Genomic DNA, 26,532 nt, shown 5'->3' on the forward strand with positions numbered 1-26,532 from the left:
CTCACACATACATACATATGTATGTATGTATATATAGGTCTTAAGCATCTTTGATCCTAAAACCAATCTCCCTTGGATACCAAGGAACAACTGATGCCTTTCAGAGAGACTTTTGAAGTAGCAACCCCTAGCTTCCTCCACAGTCTTCACTAAACTCAAGTAACTTCACCCAGTTGGTTATAGCAAAGGCCTTAGATACGTTTAGGAACACTCATGAGAATGGCTCACAAACTTCTGGCCACTTTAAAAGTTCCAAGGATAAACTGGCAGCTCTGCTACCACCTTAAAGCCACGAGAATTGACAGATTACATAAAGAGAAAATGGCTTCTTGGAAGTGCTAGTGGAGAGGGAGAACTGAGGTGTAAAGGACCACCCTTGAGTGCAGGTGATTCCTTCTAAAGGCACGGTGCCTGTGGTGCTGTCTGCCCAGTGGCCACTGGGAGGCTCTCTTGTCCTCGGTCCACACAAGGGTTACTATGAACTGAAGACTGGCAGCTGTAAAACCATGTAAAATTACATGGGAGAGACTCGGGGTTACTGAACAACCCGAGTCTGCACTGGCCTGTTTGCTGCTCTGCAAGCATGAAGATTATAGCCCTCTTCAGGATGCCTGTTCCTAAGTGGCAGCGCTGCCTCGTAAAACACAGCGGAGGCCTGAACTGAATTGAAGACCAGTGCTCTACTTTTGCAGGTTTACTTGGAGAGACTCTTAACTTACGCTGAGATCGACATTTGTCCCACTAACTGGAAAAGGATTGTTTTGGGAGCCATTCTTCTTGCCTCTAAGGTTTGGGATGATCAGGCTGTGTGGAATGTGGACTACTGCCAGATCCTCAAGGACATTACAGTTGAGGACATGTGAGTTTGTAAGGTTTTGGTGAACTTCCTAACTGTTTTTCTAAATTTGTTCCCATAAAGTTTTACATAAAATTTAAAGGATGTTTTTAAAGGTTGTTTTAAACAGTCAGTGGAAACAGACATAAAATTATTCTTTCAGTCCAGCTGTATAACAGTCCATGTTTTCTTTCATTAACTGGTAGGGATTGATGTGGTATTTATAATGTGTTTGATAAACTGAGAGGTATTTTTCTTGTGACTTTGGTGACCTTTGCAAGGACAGCATAACACTTTTACTTTTTAAAATCCACTATTCTACTCCCCCTTTAAGGGGGACATGCCTAGCTTTTGAAATGTGTCTGTGAGTGTTCATGTCTTAGAGCCTCTGGACTTATACAAGGCTGTAGCTTTAGCCTGTTTTTCATTGTTTATTCACTAACGTTGGACCTACACTAACTTTTTTTTTTTTTAATCTGAGCATCTATAACAAACTATGAGGTACAGAAGTAAAAGTTTCAGGGATGCTCCTGCCACCTCTCCATGTGGAATGTTTGTTTTTAGAAACTGGTCTTGATGGGCTCGGAAGCTCCAGGATTCCTCTCAGGCAGGCAGTCCTAGAAGCAGCTCAGGGCCTTCACCAGAAAATGAGCACACTCGGTCCTTGTCCAGTCATAGCAGCCCACTGCAGACCCAAAATTGCTGAGCGCATGGCCTTAGTGATGGCCACTAGCCTGGTGCTGGAGTGCACCGTGGGCTTCCAGTCCAGTGCTCATGCAGTGAAGGGAAGGCTGTGGAGTCTGCAAGGTTTCCTACAAACTCTGACAGTGAGGCTGTCTCTGTGGGTAATACTTAAGACATAGTGATGCGGAAACTCCGTGATTATATTGACCACCACAGAAAGATTAAGATATACTGAGAGTAATAGAAGTTACCTATTCCTGTAGTTAGGACCATCACTTAGAATTACCAGAATGTTTATAACTCAAGTCACTAAGGAACCACTGCTGGCAGCAGCTGGTGAACATGGCCATGTTCTTTGTGGCAGTGGTAGGTATCTTACCAAGAGAGGTGACAACAAAATCTGAAACAGATGGACGCACTTTTGGAAGTCACCAAGTCACTGTGTCAGTGGTCTACAAACTGGTCCCTGGGAAAAAGCAAAATATGTACTATGAATGGCAGCTGAAAACATCTGAAACTGAAATAGCTGCCAGGAGCTGTAACTGTAGTTGTAAGACCAGAAAAGATGAGGGCAAACATTTGGGCTTCCCCAGACGTGACCGCACCGCAGGGCCGCGCGGCTCGGGCGCTCTGTACTCACCACCTTCTCTGTGAGCAGAGAACCACCAGGAACTGTGCTCCCAACAGCCGCCTTTTGTTCACGGCCAAGAGCCGAAGACCATGACCACCAGGTTAATACACATTTGCCGTCTCCTGCTGCTGGCTTTTTGTAGTGCCTTTATTTTTTTTTAGTGTAAATTAAAAGCTAAAAATCAGTATCTATCAGATTTTCCTCACAACTTTCCACCATGTATGTGTCTTATTAGGATATATTTCTGTTTTAAAAAACAAGTTAACTAGGCAGCTGCTGCTCAGAAAATGTGCTGTGCCGGTAAATGGTGTGTATTCAGCCATGTAAGGGGAAAAAAACAACAAAAACCCAGAAGGTGCATATTCTGTTGGCATAATGCTTTTCTTCAGTGATGAAGCCTCTATTAATAGACATGTTAATCCCGTGAAGGACTGTATTTCCCCACAGTTAAGATGTATTAGTGAGGAAAGTATAAAAGGGAGAGTGAAGTACGTTTGTTCCTGTAGCAAATTAAGTCTTGATTACATGATTATCAAAACATTATCTGATTTACATTTCTATAGACTTATTGCCATATGAACAGGAAATTAATTTTGGAAGTCGATTGTTTAGCTTTAATTTTAACAAATGAGAAAACCTTATTTTTACCTACTTTCCGTATAGAATGAGACAGTGAAAAAAATTTAGAACCAAGAAAAAAATCTGTTCTAGGACAAGCCCCTGTTGAGTTTGCTTAAGTATTTATAATTTGTCTATAGTTTCTTCAGGGTTATGATTGGTGAAGTTTACTCTAATTTTGTGTTTTTTAAACCTTCAGCAAGGTCAGTGCGGTCACACGTGTCCCATTGTATTGAGCTCACCTCTCTGTGTGCACACACTGTCCTGGCTAGGGCAGCAAATGCTGAGCATCTTGGGGGTTTTATTCCCAGCACAGGAACCAGGTTTGTTGGTACAGTGTTCTACCAGATATAGTGTACTAAAGTGGGCTTAGTGTAGCCAAGACGTCTGTCTTTGATCTCTCTGCTTTCCAAAGTTTAAAATGAGTATCCTGGCTGTCATAGTGACAGTTTGTCACCTTAACGTAATGTTAAGGTGAGCAGAAACTTGCATTGTGCCCTTTGACATAGATAGCCTCATGTGCTGGGGCGGGGGAAGGGATTTCCTTTCCCATCCAGTGTGGCTTATTTATTTATTTATTTGAGATGAATCCTTGTTGCCTCAAGAGTTTTTCCCCCTCAGAGATAATAGCGTGGCTCTCGATGGATCCATTTGTTGCCGTGGTGATGTGCCCACTCCTTTTGTTGGCGCTTCTCTACTTCAATAAGCCCCTTCCTGTTATCAGCCCAGGGAAAATGTCTGCAAGTTCTTCAGAGCTAATAAACAGCATACATGATTCCTTTCATCTGCTCACTATAGCGGGCCTTGTGAGTGAGCGTGGAATACGGGTCGTCCAGCTGCACTAATGGAACTCTGAAGAATGAGCCTGCCAGGCGGCAGCAGTGCCTGAGAGGAGGGCTGTAACCTTTCCCCTCCCAGACTCAGAGTGCCGGGATGCCGAAAGGACCACGGAGAGTCCTACTCTGTTAATCCAGCTGGGCAGCCTTCATGTGTTCCAAAACAAAATTTAGACCTATTCTAAAAGCTCTGAATGATAATTTGGAAGATAGCCCAGTTGACTAAAATTGTCCTGTGTGAGTTTTGCTGTGTTCCTCCTCCAGGAATGAGATGGAAAGGCATTTCTTGGAGCTACTCCAGTTCAATATTAACGTTCCTGCCAGTGTTTATGCCAAATACTACTTTGACCTTCGCTCCTTAGCAGATGACAACAACCTGAATTTTCTGTTTGCTCCTCTCAGCAAAGAAAGAGCACAGAACCTAGAGGTAAGGCTGCGAGCCACCCACCCAGCATCTCTGAAGGCAATGGGAAGCTTTTATTTAACACACTGAAGATGTTATTATCTCTTTGTCATCATAGTTCCCGGGCCTTTTATGGTTTCCATAAGTATCTACACTATATGGAGAGGTGGATCTTGCCTCCTGTGATCACACTTCAGTCTTGTAGTTATGATTGTCTCCCTATTGAAGCTCTGCATTCCCACATAATCATATGTGGATAGCTTTTTGAAATTATATTCTTAATTATTCCTACCTACAAATCACAACTCTGCTGCATTTCACTCGGTTACAAATTGTCAGTAGAATATCATGAGTGTATTAGACAACATTAGCGGATTAAACAAGAGGCCTATGTTTAGGATGCACAGTGCAGGTGTATTTCTCATACTGGATATCGTGTTTTCATAAAAGTGGTAACACGGACTAGGGAGATGATGGCTCAGAGACTTCTCGAGGGTGCATCCAAGTTCAGATATAAGTAACATGATATTGATGTAAAAAGCCTGTCTACATCTTTGAAAACTCAGTTTGCATGTGTGTGGTGTGTGCATGTGTGTGGTGGCCAGAGGCTGACATAGGTGTGTGTCTTCCTCAGTTCCTTTCCACCCACATCTTGAAATAGGGCATCTCATTGATGAGATAATCTCATTACCAGGTTGCTAGATGGCTCGCTGAGGCTCTGGCTTCCTCCTTTCACTATTTAGGAACACGGGAATTACAGGCGTGTAATTCCCACATGCTAAGGAATCCAAACGCCAGTTCTCATGCATGCTCAGCCAGCACTTTACCTTCAAAGCCGTCTCCCCAGCCCAAGGAACCCATTTTTAAGTAACTTAAGTTCTCTTTTTCCAGGCATTGAGTCATGACCCTGGAAAGATTAGGAAACTAACAGGAAGTAGCATCCCCAAGGCATAGCACTGTAGCCCAGGTGCTGCATTTGTTTAGAATCTAAAGGACAGCTTAGTATACCAGTTCAGTCTCCATCCACTCCATGGAGGTAGTTTGTGTTACTTTTTTTGCTTTATTTTTCTTAAGGTTCTATTCTTTTTTTAAATCTCTGTGTTCTGTGTGATCACCTTTTCCAGGCCATTTCAAGATTGTGTGAAGACAAATACAAAGACTTGTGTAGAGCCGCTGTGAGAAGATCTTTAAGCGCTGATAATTTCATTGGTATTCGGCGCTCTAACGCCATCCTCTCCTAAGAGAGCCATGAGGAGTAAGAGCACCAGGGCTCCTCATTGACACAGACTGTAGAAAGAGCGCCTCTCCTGGCCAGAGACCAGCAGAGGGAACTCCAGCGAATGGAAAGAACTCAAAGTCTGGACAGTGAATGCTGACTCCATAGGAAAGAATGGGACCTTGTCAAAGCAACCACTCTCTGTCCTTTGTAATGTAAACAGTTACAAAAACCACTCCAAAGCAAAAGCTCTGACCACACACAGATATTGCTTACCATGTAGGCCAATGGCTCTGAAATAGGTGAGGTTTTAAATTGTTTCAACTTTTAGACTTTCGTTTGAGACAGGGTCTTATGTAGACTGGGCTGGCCTCAAACTCAATATATGACTGAGGCTGGCTTTGAACTCCTAATCTTCCTGCCTCTACCTCCCAAATGCTGGGATTCCCATGCCTGGCTCAGATTTTTAGACTTTAAAGACACTAACCATATAACTTTGGTTTTTCTTGTTTTTCTTGCTCCCTACCCCTGCCCAACTGCTGCATATGCTGTTAGAATTGATTCAGTGTTACCATTAAAACATGAGACTTCTTCCCATTTGTGGTGCTGGGAATCAAACTGAGGACTTAGCATGTTGGTGAGCACTTGACCACTGAGCTACACTCCTCAGCCCCAAGCATGGGATACTTAACACTCATGAAACCACCTAGGAGCAGAATGTAGCATCATTAGGTATTAAAAGTTCTCCTACTGTGTCATCAAAGCTGCTAGTCATTATTGGCAATCAGTTTAAATTACCTGGGTAACAGTCACCACTCGTATTCCTTGCAAGCACTGCTCACTAGCATTTTGTTATGTTTGGAGCCATGAAGAGAAGTTATCAGTTGTTGATTGCGTCTGTTGGGTCCACGCGGCATTTTCTGTAAACTATTAATGGTGCTTCTCATTATCTGATGGTTTTCCTCATGTTAACAAGTGTATTAAAAGATATTTTCATAATGCCAAACAACATAGTGGTCCAGTGATCATGAGCAGATATCTAAAAGACAAGGTGTCCCCAAAATTAGTGATGCTTTTTTACACTTAGTGTTCTGTGCCTGGGCTCTCTTGGGACATTGCAGCAGATATAGAAAAACCACAAGCTTTCACAAAAACATCATTTGAAAGTTTTAATTTTACCAATTTGAAATAATTAAGCTTCTAATTATTGTTTCCCTTGGCAATTGCAAACTATGAACCAAAAAATTAAAACTAAAGGCTTGATATTCCAAATTTGGGGGATTAAGTTGAAAAAAAAGGTAAAGTAAAACTTTTAAATAATGTTTCATTATTTTGTAGTGTTTATAACTCTACACTATCAGAGTTTAAACCTGCACTGAGATTTGGGGCTCCTGTGTAATTCCATGGAAGTATTCCTTCTCTCAAGTAGTTCTGTGCCAGGCTGGGCTCTAACTGCTTTCATCACCTAAGTGTCTTTACTTTCAGTTAAGGGAGGTTATGAAGAACACTGTTAACTCACATAGAATACATGAAAAGGAATCAGATCCCCAGACAGCAGATGAAATGAGCAATTAAAAAAAAAACCACCTCTGTCCTGCACGTTTGCTTGCCTGGGTGCAGTGTCTTCTGAACTGCACAGGAGCCCCGAGCAAAGCTTTAAAGGCGGGGGAGGAAATGGTTAGGAAAACGATGGCAGCAGCGCCTAAATTTGAAATAACAAAATATTTGTTTTTTCAACCCCACACATTCTATTCTCATGTGTAACCTTGGAAATCTTACCTGCGAGCAAGACCTCTGTGGGCCAGAATACTTCCTCTTGTAGCTGCAGCGCTTCACACGCTCCCAGTGCTGCCGGGTTCTTCATATGGAAAGGACAGACATAAATGTTAAGGAAAGATGTATGAAATATTACAATCTACCACCTCAAAAAACATTGTTTATGGAGTTCAGAGCATAGAGATTCAAGTATTGATTGCAGTTTTATTTTGAAAAGAATGCTACAACTTAATGTGGTTTTTCTTCCTCATGTTTATATTAAAAGAGAAGCTAATAAATTCTATTTTAATTAAAATATGGCTAGTGTTGTTTGTACCACTTCTCTGTCCACAGGGCATTATATATCTCTAGAACTTGTGTTTTTTACCTTATTCTGAAAACTTTTACATAGTTTCCAATTGACCAAGCTGCTATGATGCATGGTCTAGTTCGGGACTAGTGGTAGTCTTTGCTTAGACTGTTTTCTGCCTGAAGATATTATACCAGGAGTCTGTCTAGCCATGGTACTTAGTGACAGAGTGCAGTGATGGCACATTTGAATAGTTGATCGTGGTGAATCAGGAAGGATCCCGGTAGAAGATGTGATTATAGGTATACACCAAAGAGAAAGTAGTAGTTAGAATAGTGTCAGATTAGAACATGTTCCACAGGGAATAAAACAAGAATGGGAATTTGGATTGAGGTTACTTAACATTTGCTGTATGTTTCAAGTTTGCATTTCATGTGGGAATAAACCCAATCAACCTAAGGGTTTTGTTTTTGTTTTTGTTTTGAACAGGGACTGTTATCCTTGGCAGGTCTGGAAATGTTGAACAGCCCTGCCTCTGCTCATTGGTGAGGGTCCTGACATAAACAATTGTTATTAAATCCTGCTTGTGCTGCACATATATTTACTTTTACTTTTCAGTACTTGAAGTCAGATCTTTCAATGATGGACTCCTTTGTTCTTGACATAGGATAACTGAACTGACAATCTTAGGAAGGGAAAATCTGTCATAAATAACATAAGCCATGCGGTGGTGGCACATGCCTTTAATCCCAGCACCCAGGATGCAAAGGCAGGCCGTGGATCTCTGTGAGTCTGAGGCCAGCATGGTTAAACAGAGAAACCCTATCTTGAAAAAAAAAAAAAACACACATAAGAATTTGTATCTTGCAGCTAGAGAGATGGCACCGTGAGAGCCTCTATTGCTCTTGGCAGAGGACCTGAGTTCGAGTCCCAACATCTGTATCAGGTACCTAATGGCTGTCTGTAACTACAGCTCTCAATAGGTCTGACATGATCCTGACCTCAGGCGCAAGCATATGTGTACAAGTTAATACTTTTTTAAAGTATTTGAATCATCTGTGTAGAAATGCTGACCGCATGGGTGTTCAGATGTTGTAACAGTGATCTGAGAGAGGGATTGTGTCTGATAGTTAGGCACCATGAATATCACTGGGAATTGTTTTTCCCTCTTTGACCTTGATACTAGAATATGAGTGGGGAATTAGATCAACTGAGAATGTAAATGTCACTGAAAGTGGGTAGGGTCTCCTGACAGACAAGGCATGAAAACCAAATCACCGGTAGGGTGCTAACTAGCATCTTCTCAGGGCTCTGGACTCTGCCTGGACTCATCCATTCCACGTTTGTGTTTTAGAAGATTGGTAGGGATGGTCGTCTTTCTAGTTCTTTTTCTTAGCCTCTAATAATTTAGACTTCAACTATTTAAAATTTGTATTTATTTTTGAGACAAGGTCTCACTATGTAGGCTTCACTGGCCTGGCACTAGATCTGTAGATGAGGCTGGCTTTCAACTCAGAGATCCTCCTGCCTCTGCCTCTGCCTCTGCCTCTGCCTCTGCCTCTGCCTCTGCCTCTGCCTCTGCCTCTGCCTCTGCCTCCAGAGTGCTGAGATGAAAGGTGTGCACTGCACTGACCTCAGAGTTTTAACTAGTGTATGATAATTGCACTATACAGAAAAGATAGATCTGAAGTTCATGTTTGATCCCAGTAAAACTATCACTCTGGCAGGCTGAAAAGTGGTTGCTTAGTAATTCCCTCTGTTTATGATTAGTTTTCTTTGACTGCATCAGATTCTAAACCCAGCCCACCCTTTCTCATTTCCTGTTTTTTAAATTCAACAACACAGAGCTTTGGTTTTATGACAGCTCAGCTTGGTTTAGTTTCTTATATCCCTAAATACAGTATTCCCTGGTTCAAAGATGTCGTCAGTATTAACAACACAGGTATCAGGTTAGACTGTTTTCATAAGCTAAGCTTTGCAGGCTAACTAAAACCTTTCACAACTCAGTCTTTACTCCAGCCAGGTTTGCCTGCCTGGTCCTTCACGCAGAAGCTGCATTCTTAAGATAGTACTATTTGGAAAGAAACACTCAGCAGAGAAATATCCCAAGGTAAAGTGCTAGCTTCTATGCAAACTGTGTGCCTAGTTCGGGTCAACAAGTCCAGCATAAGATCACCTCCAGTCTGACAGCCACTTGTGGCAGCAAATGCCAGCAGGGACAGAATAGGGTAGCTTCCCTAGTGTTTAGGAGCAACCTTGGTTTTTTGGGCTCTTTTCACTCAACCGTTTAAAGTGGGTTTGCCAGAAAGAGAACATGTACTTGCTATGTGTAAACGTTAGCAATTCCACCTTGTGGGTTGAGCTCCTCAGGGTGCAGGAAGGAATGTGTATAGATGAGGGATCCTGACTCCAGTGAAAAGTTAACATTCTTTTAAAAGGAATGTCTTTAATAAAATGTTCTTAAAACACCTAGCCTTACAACTGTTGTAAAAACTGCAGTTTCAGTGTGACCAAGGAAATTCATTTGTATTCCCAGAACCTAAAAGTCTCAGCAAGATACCAAATAATGTATTTCTGAGACCCTCAAAGGATACCCAGATAAATATGCCTTAAAAAAACCCTGCTGCTCCATTTCCTTACCCTTCAAGTCTATAGACCACCTGAAGTTCAAATGGTTATTCTCTAGTAGAACTAATCCCTCCAAGGACTGAGCTGCTTTATGCCCCCCCCACCACCGCACCCCTCCACCTTACCTGGCTCAAGCCCCTGAGGGCCTGCTGCAGTAGACACCACAGCTTTGTCACCTGTGATCTTTCTGGCGAATGTCCAACATGGCACGCCTCACGCTGGCTACCATAAAAGCCCTCCATTGGCGCCAGGTTCAAGGAAATGCAGACTTTCTGTGGCTTACAGGATAACTGGCTACTTAGCTCCCTGTGCCAGCCCACCCACATTCCCAGAGCGGTCACTTCCAACTCAACAGTGCTTGGCAAATCCATGACTTAATTTAGTGCATTTAAATATCCCACTGTTTCTCCCTCGGGTCACCAGACCAGCTCTCGTCAGATGAAAACCCATGAACAGTGAGCCTTCTCTAAATGTAATACTACAGTATCTTAAACTCTGGGTCCCAGAACATTAGTATGAAATCTGATGGAGTAAGACTTTCTAGTTGTAACATGTACCATGGTTAAGACATTAACACATGCTTGATCCCATCAATTCAGGCAGAGGCAGGTGGATCTCTGAGTTTAGGCCAGCCTATGGTCTACATAGTTTCAGGATAGCTGTCACTACATAGAGAGACCCTGTCTCAAAACAAATAAACAAAAACAACAACAAAAGATTAGAAGAGTAAGGAACAAACAAGGACTCCTAATTATACATGCAATTTTTTAAATGAGTAATCCTAGATTTACATAAAATTACTCCCAAATTTAAATATCTTTATAAAAAACAAAACCCAGCGAAGGTCCCAGGGCTGGAGCTGAGACTGGAATGCATTTCCCAGGAAAGCCCCAATTGATTATTATGCAGACCCTGTGAAAGCTGGCCTCTCGGTCCTCTCCATTCCACACCGGGAGGAGCTGCAGACTCCCAGCTTTACCTAATTTAACCTTTTAAATCTTCTGAACCCCCAAACGTAACTATTCTTCTCTTTCATAAATGAGAAATCTGAAATACAGGTTAAGTGTCCTGGATCAGGGACTATAAGAAGTGGAGCTGGGATCCAAACCAACGGTCAGCCTCAGTACATACACACAACCAGTCTCCCTCTAAGCATGGCTTCCATCTTGACAAATTGAAGAACTCTGTAAATTGAGTCATAAAAAAAATAGAAGTGGTATTATTGTCAATGATTTTGGAAGCCCACATTTTCTCCAGCCGTATAAGGACCCTCTGCTCCAGTTTCTGACTCTTCTTTCCCCCCGTTCTCCACTGGGTGAAGCTGAGCCAAGAGAGAACAAGGTGGAGACAGAGTCCCGTAGGTGGGAACTGCAGTTGCTCTTCGGCAGGATGCTGTTGTTCTCAGACTGCCTCTGCCTGACATACACTGAAGACCACTGCAATCATATTGAACCCACGTGCAGAAGTTAGTCCAGTAATAAGCCTTCTGGTGCCCAGTCACATTATCTGGGAACATAGAAGAGAGCTGGGTATCATTCTCAATAAATTTTGGTCCTCTCAGCTCCTGATTTGATTTCGACACCTGCCCCTCAACCAGACACAGAGCATGCAGCTTATCAAATAGGACAATGAACACATGTCTATAAAATAGAACACAGTCAAATGACGTCTCTGATCTCCCATGGAGCTCCCTTCATCAAATGGATAATGAAGCAAACTGCAGTACCGGCAGGAGAAATCCAGGAAGCACAGGTGAGGAAAATGTGTTCGTTCCTCTTGTGATTGGAATACGATGAAAATTCAGTTGCTTATACTCTAAGGAAATCTGAGACATCTGGTGATCAGGTTAGATTCTGCATCTGAGACACGCTTAGAAACCAATGCATTTCTTGATAAATAGGAGAAAAAGACGCGACAGCATTATTGCATTTTCTTCACCATTGCTTTAATGCATTTTAAAAAGTTAACTACATGAATTGGGAACAAAGAAACAAAAATAGACATTTCTTTGTTTTTCATAAATAACTAATCTCCATATTTGATAAAAATCTTAAACCATTATTTTACCTTCCCACAAATATAATACAAAAAATTTCCAAAATAATAAGGTCAACAAGTTAAGAATCTTGAGACTAACATAACCACACACAATTGCTGTTGTACTGACTTCCAGGCACAAAACAAACCTCTTTTCAAGATACTCTGGGTTTCCTTTTGCTAATGTTATGGATTCAGAATTATAACCATTGCCAGTCATAATCTATAGGTTCAAGCTGATTGTCTACAAATAAGATATTGCTGGCTCTGATTTGTGAATGCTGGGTTTGGCGTGACAGCAATGATTCTTACTGCATGGGATAGGCACTATACATGTATGCAAATCATACACAGCACTGAATGCCCTGTACTCCAACTACTGACTCAGTATGTGCCTCATTTGGCTCAGTAATAAATTCACCTGCACCAACCCGTATCAAAAGTCACTAAATCTCTCTCTCTCTCTCATATATATATATATATGTATATGTATATAATATATATTACGTATATACACACCCACAAAACATACATACTATACATAGTTTGTAACAACGTAAATTAATATTGTCTTAAAATGATGTACCACAGACAGACATTATCCTGGATGGAGGAAAAAAAAAATTCTGCAATTGTCATCAAGCTACCAAAAGCTGCTGAGAGTTTGAATCGGGTTAGTTACAACCTGCCTACCCTTCTTTCATGTTTTGAGAGTTTTTCTTTCTAAGCTGTCCTCTCCAGCCCAGGCTGTTTCTTTCCCAGGATCACTTGATTGGACTTCGGAGACAAGAAAGAGCACAGAGAGGCAGCAGGCAATTCTTAGCCACCGGCCCTCACACCTGCCTAGGTTTGTGATGTGCTCGGTCCTGTCTGCCACATCCGGTGTTGGAAAGCACTCATTCAAAGCTTTGTCCTCACTACCCCCCTTGGTCTTTCTGCAGAGCACAAAAGTGAAAGCGGCTTTCTTAGCAGGGGCAGCAGTTCATTAAAATAGACAACTGTGCTTCCTAGCTCTGGGGTTCCCATTCTACACTCCCAGTGCAGGTCACGGATGCTGTTATTAAGGTTCGGTGTATGATCCAGGACCTGTTCTCCTGGCAGCCGGTGTCAAGATTAGTGGTGCCCTGGCCCAGGAGGAAACAGCCTAATGAATAACCAACTCAGAACAAGTGCCATCGGCACATTATTTAAGCTGTACATGCGCACAATTACACACACGGCATGCACACAGGCCCTGGTCACTGGCAGTGGTCACATGAAAATATGACAAAAGGGTTGCAAGAATAAGCCAATAAGGCACCAAGAAAAATGATTTTCATCCAATTTAGACAACTTCAATATGTGAGGAGGGAAATAATATAAAATTAAATAATAAAAAAATAAAACCAAACCTTCCTAACATTTGGCCACTGGAGTCACTAAGGCCCCATGTCTTTGACTACCTAAATCCTCATCCTCTAACCTGTGCAACGCTAAGAGGTGAGCCAGGTGGCCAGAGCAGCGCTGAGTCCTCGCCAGCAGCACAAGCTGGCAGAGCAGAAGGTGCTGAGGTAGCCCACAGCTCTACACGTCATTTCATTCACTGTTACCACAACAGAAATGCGAAGGAGAGAAAAATGTGTGGTGGAAAGGGGGGGAGTGACCATTCATACACACGGCTTCCCTCTCCCCTCCACTTGGGCTGGCCAGAGGCTGGTGTCCGTAAGGGAAGCAGGTGGGCTCTCTTTGTCTCCTTAGGGTAGAGGAGAAGAAAGGAGAGCAAAGATGAGAAGAAACAAAAGAGACTTCTGAGGCTTCCAAACCTCCACAGGCCACCGCCTTGGCATCGCGTCTGTTTCAGCTTTCTTATTTTCAAAGGGAATTAATTGTTCTTTTTTTCACTTTGGCATGTTGCTAAGATTAAAAAAAAAACCCACCATTTTTAAACGAATTAAATCATTTTCATCCACTTCATCCCACAACTTTTAGATACACTGTATGTCTTTTCTAGATTCTTCCACAATTCTCTTTGTGAAGAGGAAACAACCCAAACTAGGCACAGCTGACTGGGGCAGCAGATCCGGGAAGATGCACTAAATAAGCCAAGAGGTTAAGGTGGTAGATAAGCAGGGCCTCATTTGAAAAACAGGAGAAGACAGGGAGCCTATTGAGCTTCCCGGAAGAGGTTTCTGAATAAATAGAGTAAGACAATCCCAGAGTTCTACAGCTAGGGGTAGAGATTTTGTGGAAGCCACTGAAGTTTTCATTTTGATTCAAATCAGTAAGGGTACTGCAGCTTACAAACGTGAACGGCTTCAGAGCAACCTAAAGATTTAGTCTTAGGCATTTAAATTCCCAGTGGGAACTATGCATTTCTCCGCTCAGTACCTGGGAGGTAAAGCTGACTCAGGCTTAATTCCCGCACCCCACCCCCAGCTGCTGCAAATGAAAACCGGGATGCCTAGACTCCAGCTGTTTTTTAGGAAAGCTTTGTGACGTTTTAATTGCTTGGCCATTTTCGCTCCCTAAGTTTAGTTCCCACTCTGTCTTGGTCACTGGCACTTGCTGGCTGATGCACGGCACTTTTCCCCCCAGTAATGGCCTCACACTCTTGGTGAATGAATGGTTAAACAGATTAGGAAAGCAAACAGACTTTTCTAATAGCAGAGAAACTGTGTGTGAGGGGGTGTCCATCACTACACAGGCTTTCATAGACGAGGAGGCAAAGAAAGCGGGGCGGGGAGCGGGGTCCCTCCGGCAGTAGTATTATTACACTGTCCCATTCTGCAAAGCGGATCTACAAGTTCTGGATCTTGTTTGCTTTCCGGAGGCTACCAGAGGACAGCGCTGCTGTTTTGGGGCTATCTGGCTTTAAACTAGCCCCGAGTTCAGGGACACTTGTTTTCCTTCCTCCAAGCCAATGTTTGTTCCCAGGTAACGAGCCTCGCTCCCAAACTGCAGCACTTCATTGGAGGGTGGGCGTGGCTTCTAATCACCGCACTCCAGGGGGAGGAATAAGAAAAGCAAGAAAGACTGTTTAACATGATAAAGGAGGTGGGGTGGGAGGAGCAGAGAAGCAGCACTGGGAATTTACTTTAATTACTGGAAGCATATCCGTTTTTTGTCCTTTAATCTAAAAGAGAGCCCCCTTTAGCAAGGATTCCTAAGTACTTCCAGAAGAAGGGAGTGGGTTTACTTTTACAGAAATGTGTAGCACAAGTTTCTTTTCTTTAAAAATACTAATAAGGGATCCCTGGAGCTTATTACAAAGCACCCACTCCCTCTCCGGCTCAGAGTTCAGAATTCACATCCAATCCTCAGGCTCTCCCTATGGCAATGTCTGTGTGTCCAGCTCTAGAACACCACCTCTAACATACTCAAGACAGGAAGGACACTGGCTCCAGCAGGAATGAGAAAGGCTGCAGCCAGGTGGGAAAGAGTCCAATGCTTGCTGAGCAAGGTTAAGGAGGATCACAAAATCTCCAGCTCCCTTGTCACTTGGGGATGGTCCTAAACACATTATGATCCATTTCGGGGGAGGAGAGCAGAGGGCCTCTGGCCTCTAAGTGTCCTGGACATTCTAAGCAGTGTAAGGAAAAAACTAGCTTAAAAAAAAAAAAAGGCACTCCACACCTTCCCAGTCACAGCAGCCTTTCACTATACATAAAAAAGACACACGTATAGGAAATATATTTTCCTAATTTAGACCACACAGTCCAAAGAAACCTGAACCAAGGGTAACCTCATTACAATGCCCGCTTGAGGACTGTGATGTCCTCAAAGCAAAGGTTAATTTTGTTGCCAAAATGCAACAAAGTTAAAAATTAAAATACATATAAATTAAAAACTGGGTTCTTCTAAAGAAGGCAATAAGAAATACAAACTAGAATACACTGCACGTGAGCTGAGCCCCCTGGTAGAAGACTGGAGACAGGTACTCTCTAGAAACCGATCCCTTGCCCTCTCCAAGCCCCTCACGAAGGGGGTACCAGCACCAAGAAGGTAAACGGAAGTGACCTTCACAAAGTTACCAAGCAAAACAAGCCCCTCCTTCAACTCTAGCACTGTCCCTGGGCCTACAGGCCTCCTAGACGTGCGACAGGGACACTTGCTTGTGGTATGCGGCAGCGGCGGGGCCGGGCGGCCCGGTCCTGCCGGTGAGCGCGGCGCTGGCCTCCGCATAGTCCCCTGCGGCCACAGCGCCGCCACTCTTGTGGCCCCGCCCTGAGCTGCAGCAGCAGCGGCTGGTGAAACGCCGCCAAGACTCCAGGGTCTTGCCGGACCAGATCCAGACTCCCGATGTGATGCCCACCACCAGGCACATGAAGTATTTGAGCATGAGCACCCAGTACTCGGGTTTGGCGCGCGGCTGGCCAGAGTCGGGTCCTGGACACGTGCAGGTGAGGGCAGCCTCCCAGCTTTCCCGGTAGTGCTGCTCATACAGGTAGCAGGCCACCACAATGCTGGCTGGCACCGTGTAGAGCAAAGTGAAGATGCCAATGCGGATCATGAGCTTCTCCAGCTTGTCTGTCTTAGTGCCACCCTGCTTGATGACACTCCGAATGCGGAAGAGAGACACGAAGCCCGCCAGAAGGAAGAGCGTGCCCACCAGCAGGTAGAGCACCAGTGGGCCCAAAACGAAGCCACGCAGCGAGTTCAGGTTTTGGTTGCCCACATAGCAGATGCCGGCCACCGGGTCCCCGTCCACGGAGCTTAGTGCCAACGCTGTAATGGACTTGACACTGGGGATGAGCCAGGCAGCAAGATGGAAATACTGGGCATAGCCTGCGATGGCTTCGTTGCCCCACTTCATGCCAGCAGCCAAGAACCAGGTGAGCGACAGGATGACCCACCAGATGGAGCTGGCCATGCCAAAGAAGTAGACTAGGAGGAAGACGACCGTGCACAGTGCAGGGCCAGTAGTCTCATAGTGGATGTGGCTGTGCTCGCGGCTGCAGGCGACGCTAGCATGGCCCACGACCAGGCGCACCAGGAACCCCAGCGACACACACAGGTAGCACGCAGATAAGAAGATGATGGGGCGCTCAGGGTAGCGGAATCGTTCCATGTCGATGAGGAAGGTGGCAACGGTGGTGGATGTGGAGATAAAGCACAGCACAGACCACAGGCCAATCCAGAAGGTGGCGAACGTGCGCTCATCGGGGCTGAATGACGGCTGGTAGCAGGGCACTGCACAGTTGGGCACCTGGCCGGTACGCACCTTGTTGTAGAGAGGGTGTGACTCCTTCAGGATGGGCACGAAGGGCTCACGGCAAGTGCACACAGATGGACCTCCCGAGGGGCACTCACCCCCGGAAGATGGCGCTCCTGGTGGGCCTGGGAGGGTGGGCTTGGCTGGGAAGGACTTAGGGGACGTGGTGGTGGCCTCGCTTCGGTTGTAATCCATGCACAGAACCTCGGCGTCGCCGCCCAGCACTGGGAGACGGTCGCAACTCATGCGCTCCGGCCAAGCGAAGCCGTACTGGCGCATGAGCGGCGAGCAACCGGCCTTGGCACGCTCGCACACGGAGCGGCACGGTGGCAGCGGCTTGTGGTAGTCGGGCAAGCAGATGGGTGTGTACATGGAGCACAGGAAGAAGCGCAGGTCCGGCGAGCAGTGGATCTCCACCAGCGGCCAGAATTGGTGCACCTCCAGGCCTGCCTCGTCCTGCGTGTCGTGGTTGAACTGGTTGGGCATGTGCGTCAGGTTGTAGCCGATGCCGCGGCACATGGGCACCGTGATTTCCTGGCACACTGGGGCCTTGGAGGCGGCCGCTGCCCGGCCCACAAGCTGCGCTAGCAGCAGCAGGAGCAACGAAGACGACGCGGACGGCGCGGACGGGTCGGACCGGGCCATCGCCCCCTTCTTCCCCTTGCCTCCCGGTGCCCGTGAGGGTCGGCGCTGACCGACGAATCCGCGGCCGGGGCTTCCCTCTCCGGGATCTTGAGTGTGACGCCCGGGCTGGCAACCTGTTGGTTTCTTTTTCTCTTAAAGAAATCCGTGCAAAGAGATTCTGCTTCGGGAAGGCGCTGCCTCCGCCGGCAGCGCTCCACGCCAGATAGCGCTGGAGAGACTATTAGGGCTCCGATTCCAAGGACACAACTCTTAAAAGAGAGGGTAGGGGAAGAAAAATCGCAACCACTCCCTCTTAGAGGAGCGCCAACCACTCGGTCTTCGTACCCGGTCTCCAATCTCTAGATTAACTCCTTTCCACCCCTCCACCTCCTGGAACCAAACTTAAGACTCCCCCCACTCCACTCCCCGCTCCTGCCTCCCTTTCCTGGCCCGACCCTGCAGGCTATGCCTGTGGCCAGAGAGTTCAGTCCCGGAGAAAGGGGCAGAGGAACCGGGAGAACTGGGATTAGGGGGAAGACGCGGGCTCTCACCTCCAAGAATCCTGCTGGGCGGCAGACGTCTGCAGCCAGCCGGGCTCCTTCGTCCCGCGACTCCGAATCCGGCCAGAGCTGGAAAAGTTTAACGACAAGCTAGGTACCTGTGGCGGCGACACATGGCAGCAGGTGGGGGACGTTTCAGAGAGCAGGGAGCCCCTCGACCACGGTTGGCGCGGGCCGGTCAGTTGCCTTCTCTTCTTTCGGGGCCCCCGGCATGATTCGAGCAGAGCAGGGCAAGGACAGGCCGTGCCTTCCACCGGTGTCCCGGGGCCCGGACGAAGGGTAAGGGCGCCGAGCAGTACTTGGGCTTGAAGGAGGAGGGGTGCGGAGGCCAGAGGGGATCCCGCCACCTCACTGCACAGCGAGCTGCCGGCACTGGCCCGGCCGGGACTGCATGGTCCGCGCCCTCCGCCGCGTCCCGCCAGCCGCTCGCCGCCTCCCCTGCAGGGGGCTCCGCGCTCCAGCAGACTCCGGGGGGCGGTGGCGGCGCTCACAGGACGCACCCCGCTCGGCTCCTCCCCCGCGTTTTCGCACACTTTCGCCCACCTCCAGTGAGCTCCGAGCGGTGCGCGACGGCAGCGGCGGAGTCACGGCCGCAGGCTGACTGCCCTCTCCCGCCCCGCCCGGGTCACCTGCCTCTAATGCCCGCCGGGAGGCCCCGCCCCCGGACCGCCCCCTCCACCCTGCCCGGAGCTGGGCGCCCCACCGAGCGCTTCGTGCGGCCCCGCCCACCTCCCGGTCGCCCTGGCCTCTCCCTGAGCGCCCCGCAGCCCCGCCCGGAGCGGGCGGTGGAAGAGCGTCAGCCAATAGGGGGCCGGGAAGTGATGAGGGCGTGGTCAATGCTAATCAGGCCGCCTAGAGAAGGCGGGCGGGAAACGTGGTCCTAAGTCCTTATGGAGTTCTCTGCGGCTGTCGGCCTGTATCCGACTCACTTTCCCGAAAGGGTCTGGTTTCTGAACTCCCGCTTCCAGGGCCTCCAGCAGGCCACCTCTCTCCGGAGAAGCGTCCGTATCGAGGTCAGGTGCTTTTAAACAAGAGGAACGGAGAGGTCAATTTCAGCTGTGCCACCTGTCTCCCTTCTGATCTGTCTTATGCTGGGTGACAGACGCGCCAATACTTAATGAGCAACCACGTGTTTGCTAATCGTTTACACCTTGGTAGGCGATCTGAATTCCGTAGGATTCTAAGGCCAGAACGACTCAGAACTTGACCTACACGGCCGAGCTAGTAAGACAGAGACCTTGACAAACTTGCGAGCCCTGGTACACAGTAGGCGTTTAGTTGGCAAACTTGGAATCTGAAACAGTCTTAACCACTTCCACCTCCTCTAGAATACCGATATTCTAGAGGACTTTGCGCTTTCGTATATGCAATAAAATCTTACTGTGGTGACGAGCGTGAATTTCTTTTCCGTTTTGGAAGTCACTAGAAATATTAGTCCTTAGTCGAGGTTTATAATCCCTGGCAAGTACTCAGTCGCCCACAGAGAAAATCTCGGGCTGGGGCAGGGTATGTTTGGCTCAGGGTGCTGGGTCACCTGGCTGCTGCGAGGTTGGGACCCCCTGGGAGGGGGGCAGACAGGACCGCGGGGAAAACCTGCTGCAGACAGTCAACACAGGGACACACAGTGGCGCTCTCCTGATGGGCTAGTATGCTGTGAATTTTAAATGTCCCATAAATGTCGCTTTTCTACGCGTTCTAATTAGGAAGGGAGACTGAGGAGTTCAGCATTCTTGAAATTCACTCACACGCTTATGAAGAGGCTTTAAATTGTATACTACTCCTTCAACCTTTTCTTCCGTTGAGGAAAAAAAATCGAAAAAGGGAGAGGGCCTAAGGCTACTTGAAAGACTTGGGACTGGCCTCAGGGCCTGAGATCTGTTGAGTCTTATTGTCATTTTCCATGCCATTTGTAAGGGCGAAAAAGCCATCTTCTGTATATCAACAGGCTTTGTGGACGCTAATGAAACTGTATTTTAATCTCAGTCACAAAGTTTAAAAAGGAATAAACTATCTCTTCACGGACACCATGGCTATTAAAAAAGGCTTAAAATGTGAGTTGCTCTGCTTCCCAGATCTCTCTATAGGTGTTCATATTTAACCTCCTTTGTTCTTAGTAACTGCTTGGCACTCAAGATCTACAAAAATTCTAGGCTTGGAATTAGTGGCTGGTGAAAAACTATGCCACAGCCGTCCAAAGGGAAGGCGCCCTGAGTGGAAAGTATGTACAGCCTGCCAACACGCCAAGGGAGGCCTCTACCCTGTATGTGTTGTGTATGTTGCTGGGATGGACAAGTGTTGGCTAATAATAAAATTTATTTTGCAGTTGGAGAATGTAAACCACTCACACTGGAATTTCGCCAGAGTAGCCGTGTTGTTGCGCTTGGTTCTGACTAGAACTTTATCATCCACTGTTCTGTCAACCTCGCTTCTTAATCAACGATAAAAATCTGATTTCTGGCTGAAGATTCCAAGTAGTAACTGTAGCAATGGAAGGAAACATTAACTGGGTCTGGCTCATACCGTTAAATCCACCGCTCTAGAGGTCCAGCGGGAGGATTTTGAGTTTGAGGACAACCTGGACTACATGGGAAACTGTGTCCCCACCCGCCAGAAGTGACAAATAAGTGTATATACCTTTTTGTGTTTTAATTTTGCCTTTCCTCATATGTTACTTTAAAGATTATTTTCAAATAGGCTGACTGGGGCTGGAGCAATGGCTCAGCATTTAGGAGCATTGTCCGCCCCCCACCCTCCACCTGAGGCAGATGGGAGAGCTGCTCCCATTACTGGTCTGTTATGTGGCAGCATTGAAGGGTGTGGGGGTGGGGGGGGATAGCACCTCTTACCCCATCTGGCCCTGAGGTCCTAAGAGCAGGAGAGCTGTTCCGGCCCCCCATCAGCTGCAACACTCGGGAGCGTGGCTCCTGTACCTGTCTGAACTGGGCAACACAGAGAGCTGTCCCAGAGGACCCGAAAGCCTGGGCTCTGGCCCCGCCCCTTGTTTGTCGTTGCACGGGACGAACTAGCCAGGGCAAGGCTGGTGGTGTGAAGACAGAGAGAGCTGGAGGGCTGACTAATCGTGCAGGCCCAGAACCAGGGCTAAGTGTTGGCCCACCCCAACATCTGCCGCATCTGGGACTTGTTGGAGGGCAGGAGGTGGTGGAGGTGTGGAGGGTCCTTCAAATCCAGGGATACAGACTGTCCACGACACAGGGCAGCTACTGGGTGTGGAGGAAGAGTCCTAGTGAGGTCCCAGTGTTAATAGTGCAGCAGTGACCAGGGAGCCTTGAACCCTTTCTTCATTCCCCCCCCTTTTTTATCTTAAATTTTATTTTGTTTATTGTGGGGGGGGAGGTTGCAGGAGCAGAGAGGGCAGGTGGGTGGGATCGGAAGGCATGATGTGAAAGACAAAAATAAATAAAAAAGAAAGTTAAAAAAAAAAAGAGCATTGTCTGCTCTTGCAGAGGACATGGGTTCAGTCCCGGGAACCAGAGAGTGGCTCACAACAGTCTGTAACTCCAGTTCCAGAAGATTTGATGCCCTCTTCTGACCTCCATGGATACCAGGCACACACATGGTGCACATGCATATGTGCAGACAAACACTTGCATACCTAAAAATAGAGTAGTCTTTCTTAATTGTGCTGATTGTTTAACATATCTTAAGTTGTTAAATAATATATTTTACTTCATTTAATACTTGAAATAATCAGATAAAGAAACTGGTACCAGAACAACTCACTGGATGTATTATTCAGTCCACAAAGAGGATATAAAATTTTATACTTCATAATTATTACAGTTAATAACTATATACAATTACAAATTGATGAGAATAGATTTTAAGTGTTCTTAACACACACACACACACACATACATGATAAGCATGTGGGCTGGAAATGTAGCTCAGTTTGTTGCCTAGCAAACACAAAGACAAGTTCAATCCCCAATACCACCTAAAACTAGCCATGGTGGTCATAATATCAGCACTCAGAGGAAGAGCCAGGAAGTCAGAACCTCAGGGTCATCCATCTTTGCCTTTGTCATCAAGTTAGAGGTCAGTCTGGGATATATGAACCCTTGTGTGTGTGTGTGTGTGTGTGTGTGTGTGTGTGTGTGTATACATATGTATATGAAAAAAGATAAAAAAGAAAGAAAATATATACATGTGTTATATATGCTAAAATTGCTTGATTTAGTCTTCCCAGAAACTATAGATATATTCAAACAACATGTTTTAGTCATAAATATATACTTTGTGTTTATCAATTTAAAGAGTTACTTTGGGGGCTAGAGAGATTACCCATAAAGTACCTGCCCTGCAAGAATAGGACTTGAGTTCAGATCTCCGACATCTGTGAGAAGTTGGGTGTGAAGAACACCTATACCCGGTGCTGAGGTTTCCGTAGACTTCTTGGCCTACCAGTCTTGTCACTGAGCTCCAGCTTCAGTAAGAGACCCTGTCTCAAAGTCAGGTGAGAACAGCAGAGGAAGACACCTAGCATTGGCCTCTGGTCTCCAAACATGCAGGCATACATGAATATAAACCCCACATATGAATGTGTACATACAATAAATACATAATCTAATTAAACTTAATTTTTAAAACACAAAATTTTCTTCCAAGTTTCCACTTATTATACAAAGAACTAGAACACGTATTTCAAAAAGACCCAGTCACGTGTACGTTGGCACTGGGGACTGCACCTGGTTCTTGCACATCCTAGGAAAGTGCTCTGTCACCTATAAGTAATAAATCCTCTGCCAGCCCATACGGATATTCTCAGTTTAATCTTATTTGTTATTAGTACTGTAGATGTCTGTGCTGGTGCAATTTATTTATTTATTTGGTTTTTCAAGGCAGGATTTCTCTGTGTAACAACCCTAGCTGTCCTGGAACTAGCTCTGTAGATCAGGCTGGCCTTGAACTCACAGAGATCCCCCTGCCTCTGCCCCCCAATCTTTCTGGGATTAAAGGTGTGTGCCACCTCCGCTCAGCTAGTACTGCAGGTGTGTGTCCCGGTGCAATTATGCCATGGTGTTTACGCGGTAGTCAAAGCTCTCCTCCCACCCAGGGTTCAGAGGATCAAACTCAGATAACAGGTTTGCATGACAAGCAAGCTCTTTTGCCCGCTGGGCCATTTTATGGTCCAAAGATACAATGTAGTTGTTTTTAAAATTTTGTTTTTATCATTTTGTTTTTTGAAACAGAATTCCATTGTGTAGCCCTGGATGACATGGAACTCGGTTTGTAGACCAGCTGGCCTCAAGTTGATAGAGATCTACCTGCCTCTGCCTCTGGAGTGCTGGGATTAAAGGCATTCACCACCATGCCTATCTCCAACGATAAAAGGTTTTTTAAGTACTTGGGGCACTACCAACTGTCCCTCCATAAAGCCATTTAAACAAACATCACACTTCTGATAACTGCTGTATTAAACATAACATATTTGTACAGAGTCAACTTGATGAAATTAAATTTAAATTACTATACTAGTTATGTTTATTGATTGTTGAAAATTTGGAGAATGGTATTGCTTATTTCAAAATGGACGGCATTCTGTAAGTTTAAAAAGTATTAATTTGCTGGGCATGGTGGTGCACACCTTTAATCCTGTCACTCGGAAGGCAGAGGTAGGCAGATCTCTGTGAGTTCAAGACCAGCCTGGTCCACAAAGCGAGTTCCAGGATAGTCATTTCTCAGGCTGAATCAGAGAAGCTCTGTCTCAAAAACAAACAAACAAACAAATAAATAAAGTATTAGTTTTCTATTTTATCCTGGGGAATACTTAAACATTTGAATCATAGTCTCTGTTTTTCACAAATGCATTATTCTCAATGCTATAGATACGGGTGGGCAGTCAGCCTTTGTGTACTCTTTATTTACTTTTTGGCTGCTTGTTCATTTGCTTTTGAGACAGTCTAACCTTGAACTCTTAATAACTGAGGTGGGAATGGTGTGCTAACAATGCACACTTTCAACAGTCTACTCCACAGCCTCACAGACTAAAGGAACGAGTGGCAGCCGAGGTGAACTTATCTGATGAGCTTGACCCCGCTTTGTCAAGTACAGTGGGTCCAGCTTTTTCCTTACTCACCTTGCCCTCTTGGACAGCTCACTGACCCACTCCAGGTCCTCCTTCATGCCTGCAGGAAAGAGTTTGACATGCTTAACTATCTAATCGAGTTGGCATTAGAAGTTAATCAGATTTGTAGGGTGAAGGGATGGGAACTATGTTTAGTACTCGAAGAGTCTACACACGTTCATGGCTGTTACTCGTTTTTTCTAAGGTTCATTCCACGTTCCTGTTTCCCCAGGTTTCTGAGGTGTTTGCACTTTTAGTCCTGAGCACACTCCAGCTGTCGCCAGTTATCTTTGGCACTTGGTACTAAATCGAATGCCAAAGCAGGGCTTGTCACTTGCCCCGACCAAAGGGCATACAGCTGGCATCCTCAGTCACCTGTGTGCACAGGTGCTGCCACAGGCAAGCATCCACAGCCAGCCTGATGCTCACGGGCATTTCCAGGCAAGCTCCTCACATGTCCACGGCATCTTCGTTCAAGCCCCTTCCCATTGCGCCAGCTGCTTTCCGATGAGAAGCCAAGAAGCCAACCAGGAAAAACACATGAGCCTTGTTCCTGCCCTGATAATGAAAATGTCTTCTGCACCTACAGGTCGAGTAATCCCACTCTAATCTTCCGCCTTCTCCCCTCCCACACCACAGTGAAGATTATAAAAGGGTAAAATCAGCTTTCTTTTTCTCCCCAAGGCTGAGGAGTATTAATCTTTCCCACATTGATCAACAGCTCTCAACTGCATGTTACAATCACCCAGGGACCCTTAAGAATCCCCTCAACCTTGGACCCTATGAAACCGGGATTTCTGGTTGAGGGCTGTAGATACTGTTTTCAGGTTTTCTTTGTTGCTGGTTGATTTTCGATTCTCTGGGTGATTCTTGTTTTTATCTAGGGCTAAGAACTACTGGGGAAAAAATTAGTTTGCTTCTTCCTCAGTACAGCTACAAACTTGAACCCCATGGGCCTTCTGCAAAAAGGTATTCATCACATCCGTGTGCAACATGGAACTGTCAGAACAAGGAATAAAAGCATTCTAGGCTGCTTGCATGTGAGTCTGCAAGGCCAAACTCAACAGAACACTCGTAAATACATGACCAGTGACAGATCCAATAACAGCAATGGGTGAGAACCGAGTGTCTCCTGTGTACGTATCATGCTAGCACTTTACATCAGGAGTTGCTCCCTCCCATCCTGGAAAATGTGGTTCAGATGAGCTATGTAACGCGCAGAGGGGCTGCATGTCTTCCCTTTGAAACTTCCCTCACCTCAACGCTTACATGTCCATCAATTGCAAGCCTGCCTGTGAGCCTAGCCATGACTGCTCATGAACAAAGGCCACAGAACCATGAGGGGATAATGTCATAACAGTTGATTTCCTTGGCTCGGTGATGCCCCCTCAGTTCTGCTGTGGTTCTTCTGTGGAGGTGAAGAGAAGGGGAGAGCTGAGGACTCTGGACTCTCCTACAACTCAGTTTAAATCTAGATGCAACTCAGTGCTTGGGCTTAAACAGGTCAGGCATGAGGTAGAGTGTTCCTTATACTGGATTTCAGAACTTGGTTCTTTAAATTTTTGGAATTGACTATTTCATACATTAATAAACTACAGATTTATCCCTATTTATCAAAAAAAGATTCGTACCCCTTTGTCCTCTCTGACAACCCCTCTGCCCCATGATGAAATGCTGCTGGGCCTAATCCTGTACAAGCCTTGTGTAGGTAGCCACAGTTAAAGTGAGCAGGTATGCAAATGACCAGAAGCCATCTTTCTCTTACATATTTCCCCTCCTCTGGCTCTCACATTCTTTCTGCCCACTTGCCAGTGATCAGAACCTAAGTCTTGACATTAAACCTGATGCTGATACAAGGCCCTGGATTCCCAGCCTAGTACCCCAAAACAATACCAAGGGAGCAATGATTCCCCACCTGCTGTTTACCAGTGTTTATCAAGAACATGGAAATAGAAAGGTATGATCTGACAAAGCAGGGCATTGTGGGAATTTAAAGGGATCCCTTACCCAAGCTGAGAGCTCAGGGAAAGACCCAGACTTAACTGAAAAGACTGAATATGAGTTGGATAATTCATCAGGGTTTAGTACAGGGACTAGAAACCATTCTTGAGTATTTTGA

The 26,532-nt window shown here is 45.9% G+C and overlaps 3 protein-coding genes across 4 annotated transcripts in view; 2 read left to right on the forward strand and 1 right to left on the reverse strand.

Moving 5' to 3' along the window:
• The window catches only part of Ccnyl1 (cyclin Y like 1), a 33,548-nt gene extending 26,254 nt beyond the window's left edge, over nt 1-7,294 (forward strand). For both annotated transcript variants that reach the window (XM_085699004.2, XM_085699001.2), the window contains 3 exons: nt 693-859; nt 3,869-4,031; nt 5,132-7,294. In XM_085699004.2, the coding sequence (XP_085555130.1) occupies nt 693-859; nt 3,869-4,031; nt 5,132-5,248 (447 nt within the window). In that variant the 3' untranslated portion in view covers nt 5,249-7,294. The remainder of the gene's footprint in view (nt 1-692; nt 860-3,868; nt 4,032-5,131) is intronic.
• Nucleotides 7,295-10,661: 3,367 nt separating this feature from the next.
• Fzd5 (frizzled class receptor 5) lies at nt 10,662-18,913 on the reverse strand. Its single transcript, XM_048459114.3, has 2 exons — nt 18,320-18,913; nt 10,662-18,037 (listed from the first exon to the last, which is right to left on the reverse strand). The coding sequence occupies exon 2, from the start codon at nt 17,787-17,789 to the stop codon at nt 16,020-16,022; it is 1,770 nt and encodes a 589-aa protein (XP_048315071.3). The 5' UTR covers nt 17,790-18,037; nt 18,320-18,913; the 3' UTR covers nt 10,662-16,019.
• LOC146896194 (uncharacterized) lies at nt 18,544-19,717 on the forward strand (the record flags this gene model as incomplete). Its single annotated transcript, XM_087910518.1, has 1 exon — nt 18,544-19,717. A coding segment is annotated over one exon (669 nt), but the record flags the coding sequence as incomplete, so codon positions are not given.
• Nucleotides 19,718-26,532: the final 6,815 nt, after the last annotated feature.

This window comes from Myodes glareolus, chromosome 1 (genome assembly GCF_982192425.1).
Source record: "Myodes glareolus chromosome 1, mMyoGla1.1, whole genome shotgun sequence".
In the NCBI taxonomy this organism is placed as follows: domain Eukaryota; kingdom Metazoa; phylum Chordata; class Mammalia; order Rodentia; family Cricetidae; genus Myodes; species Myodes glareolus.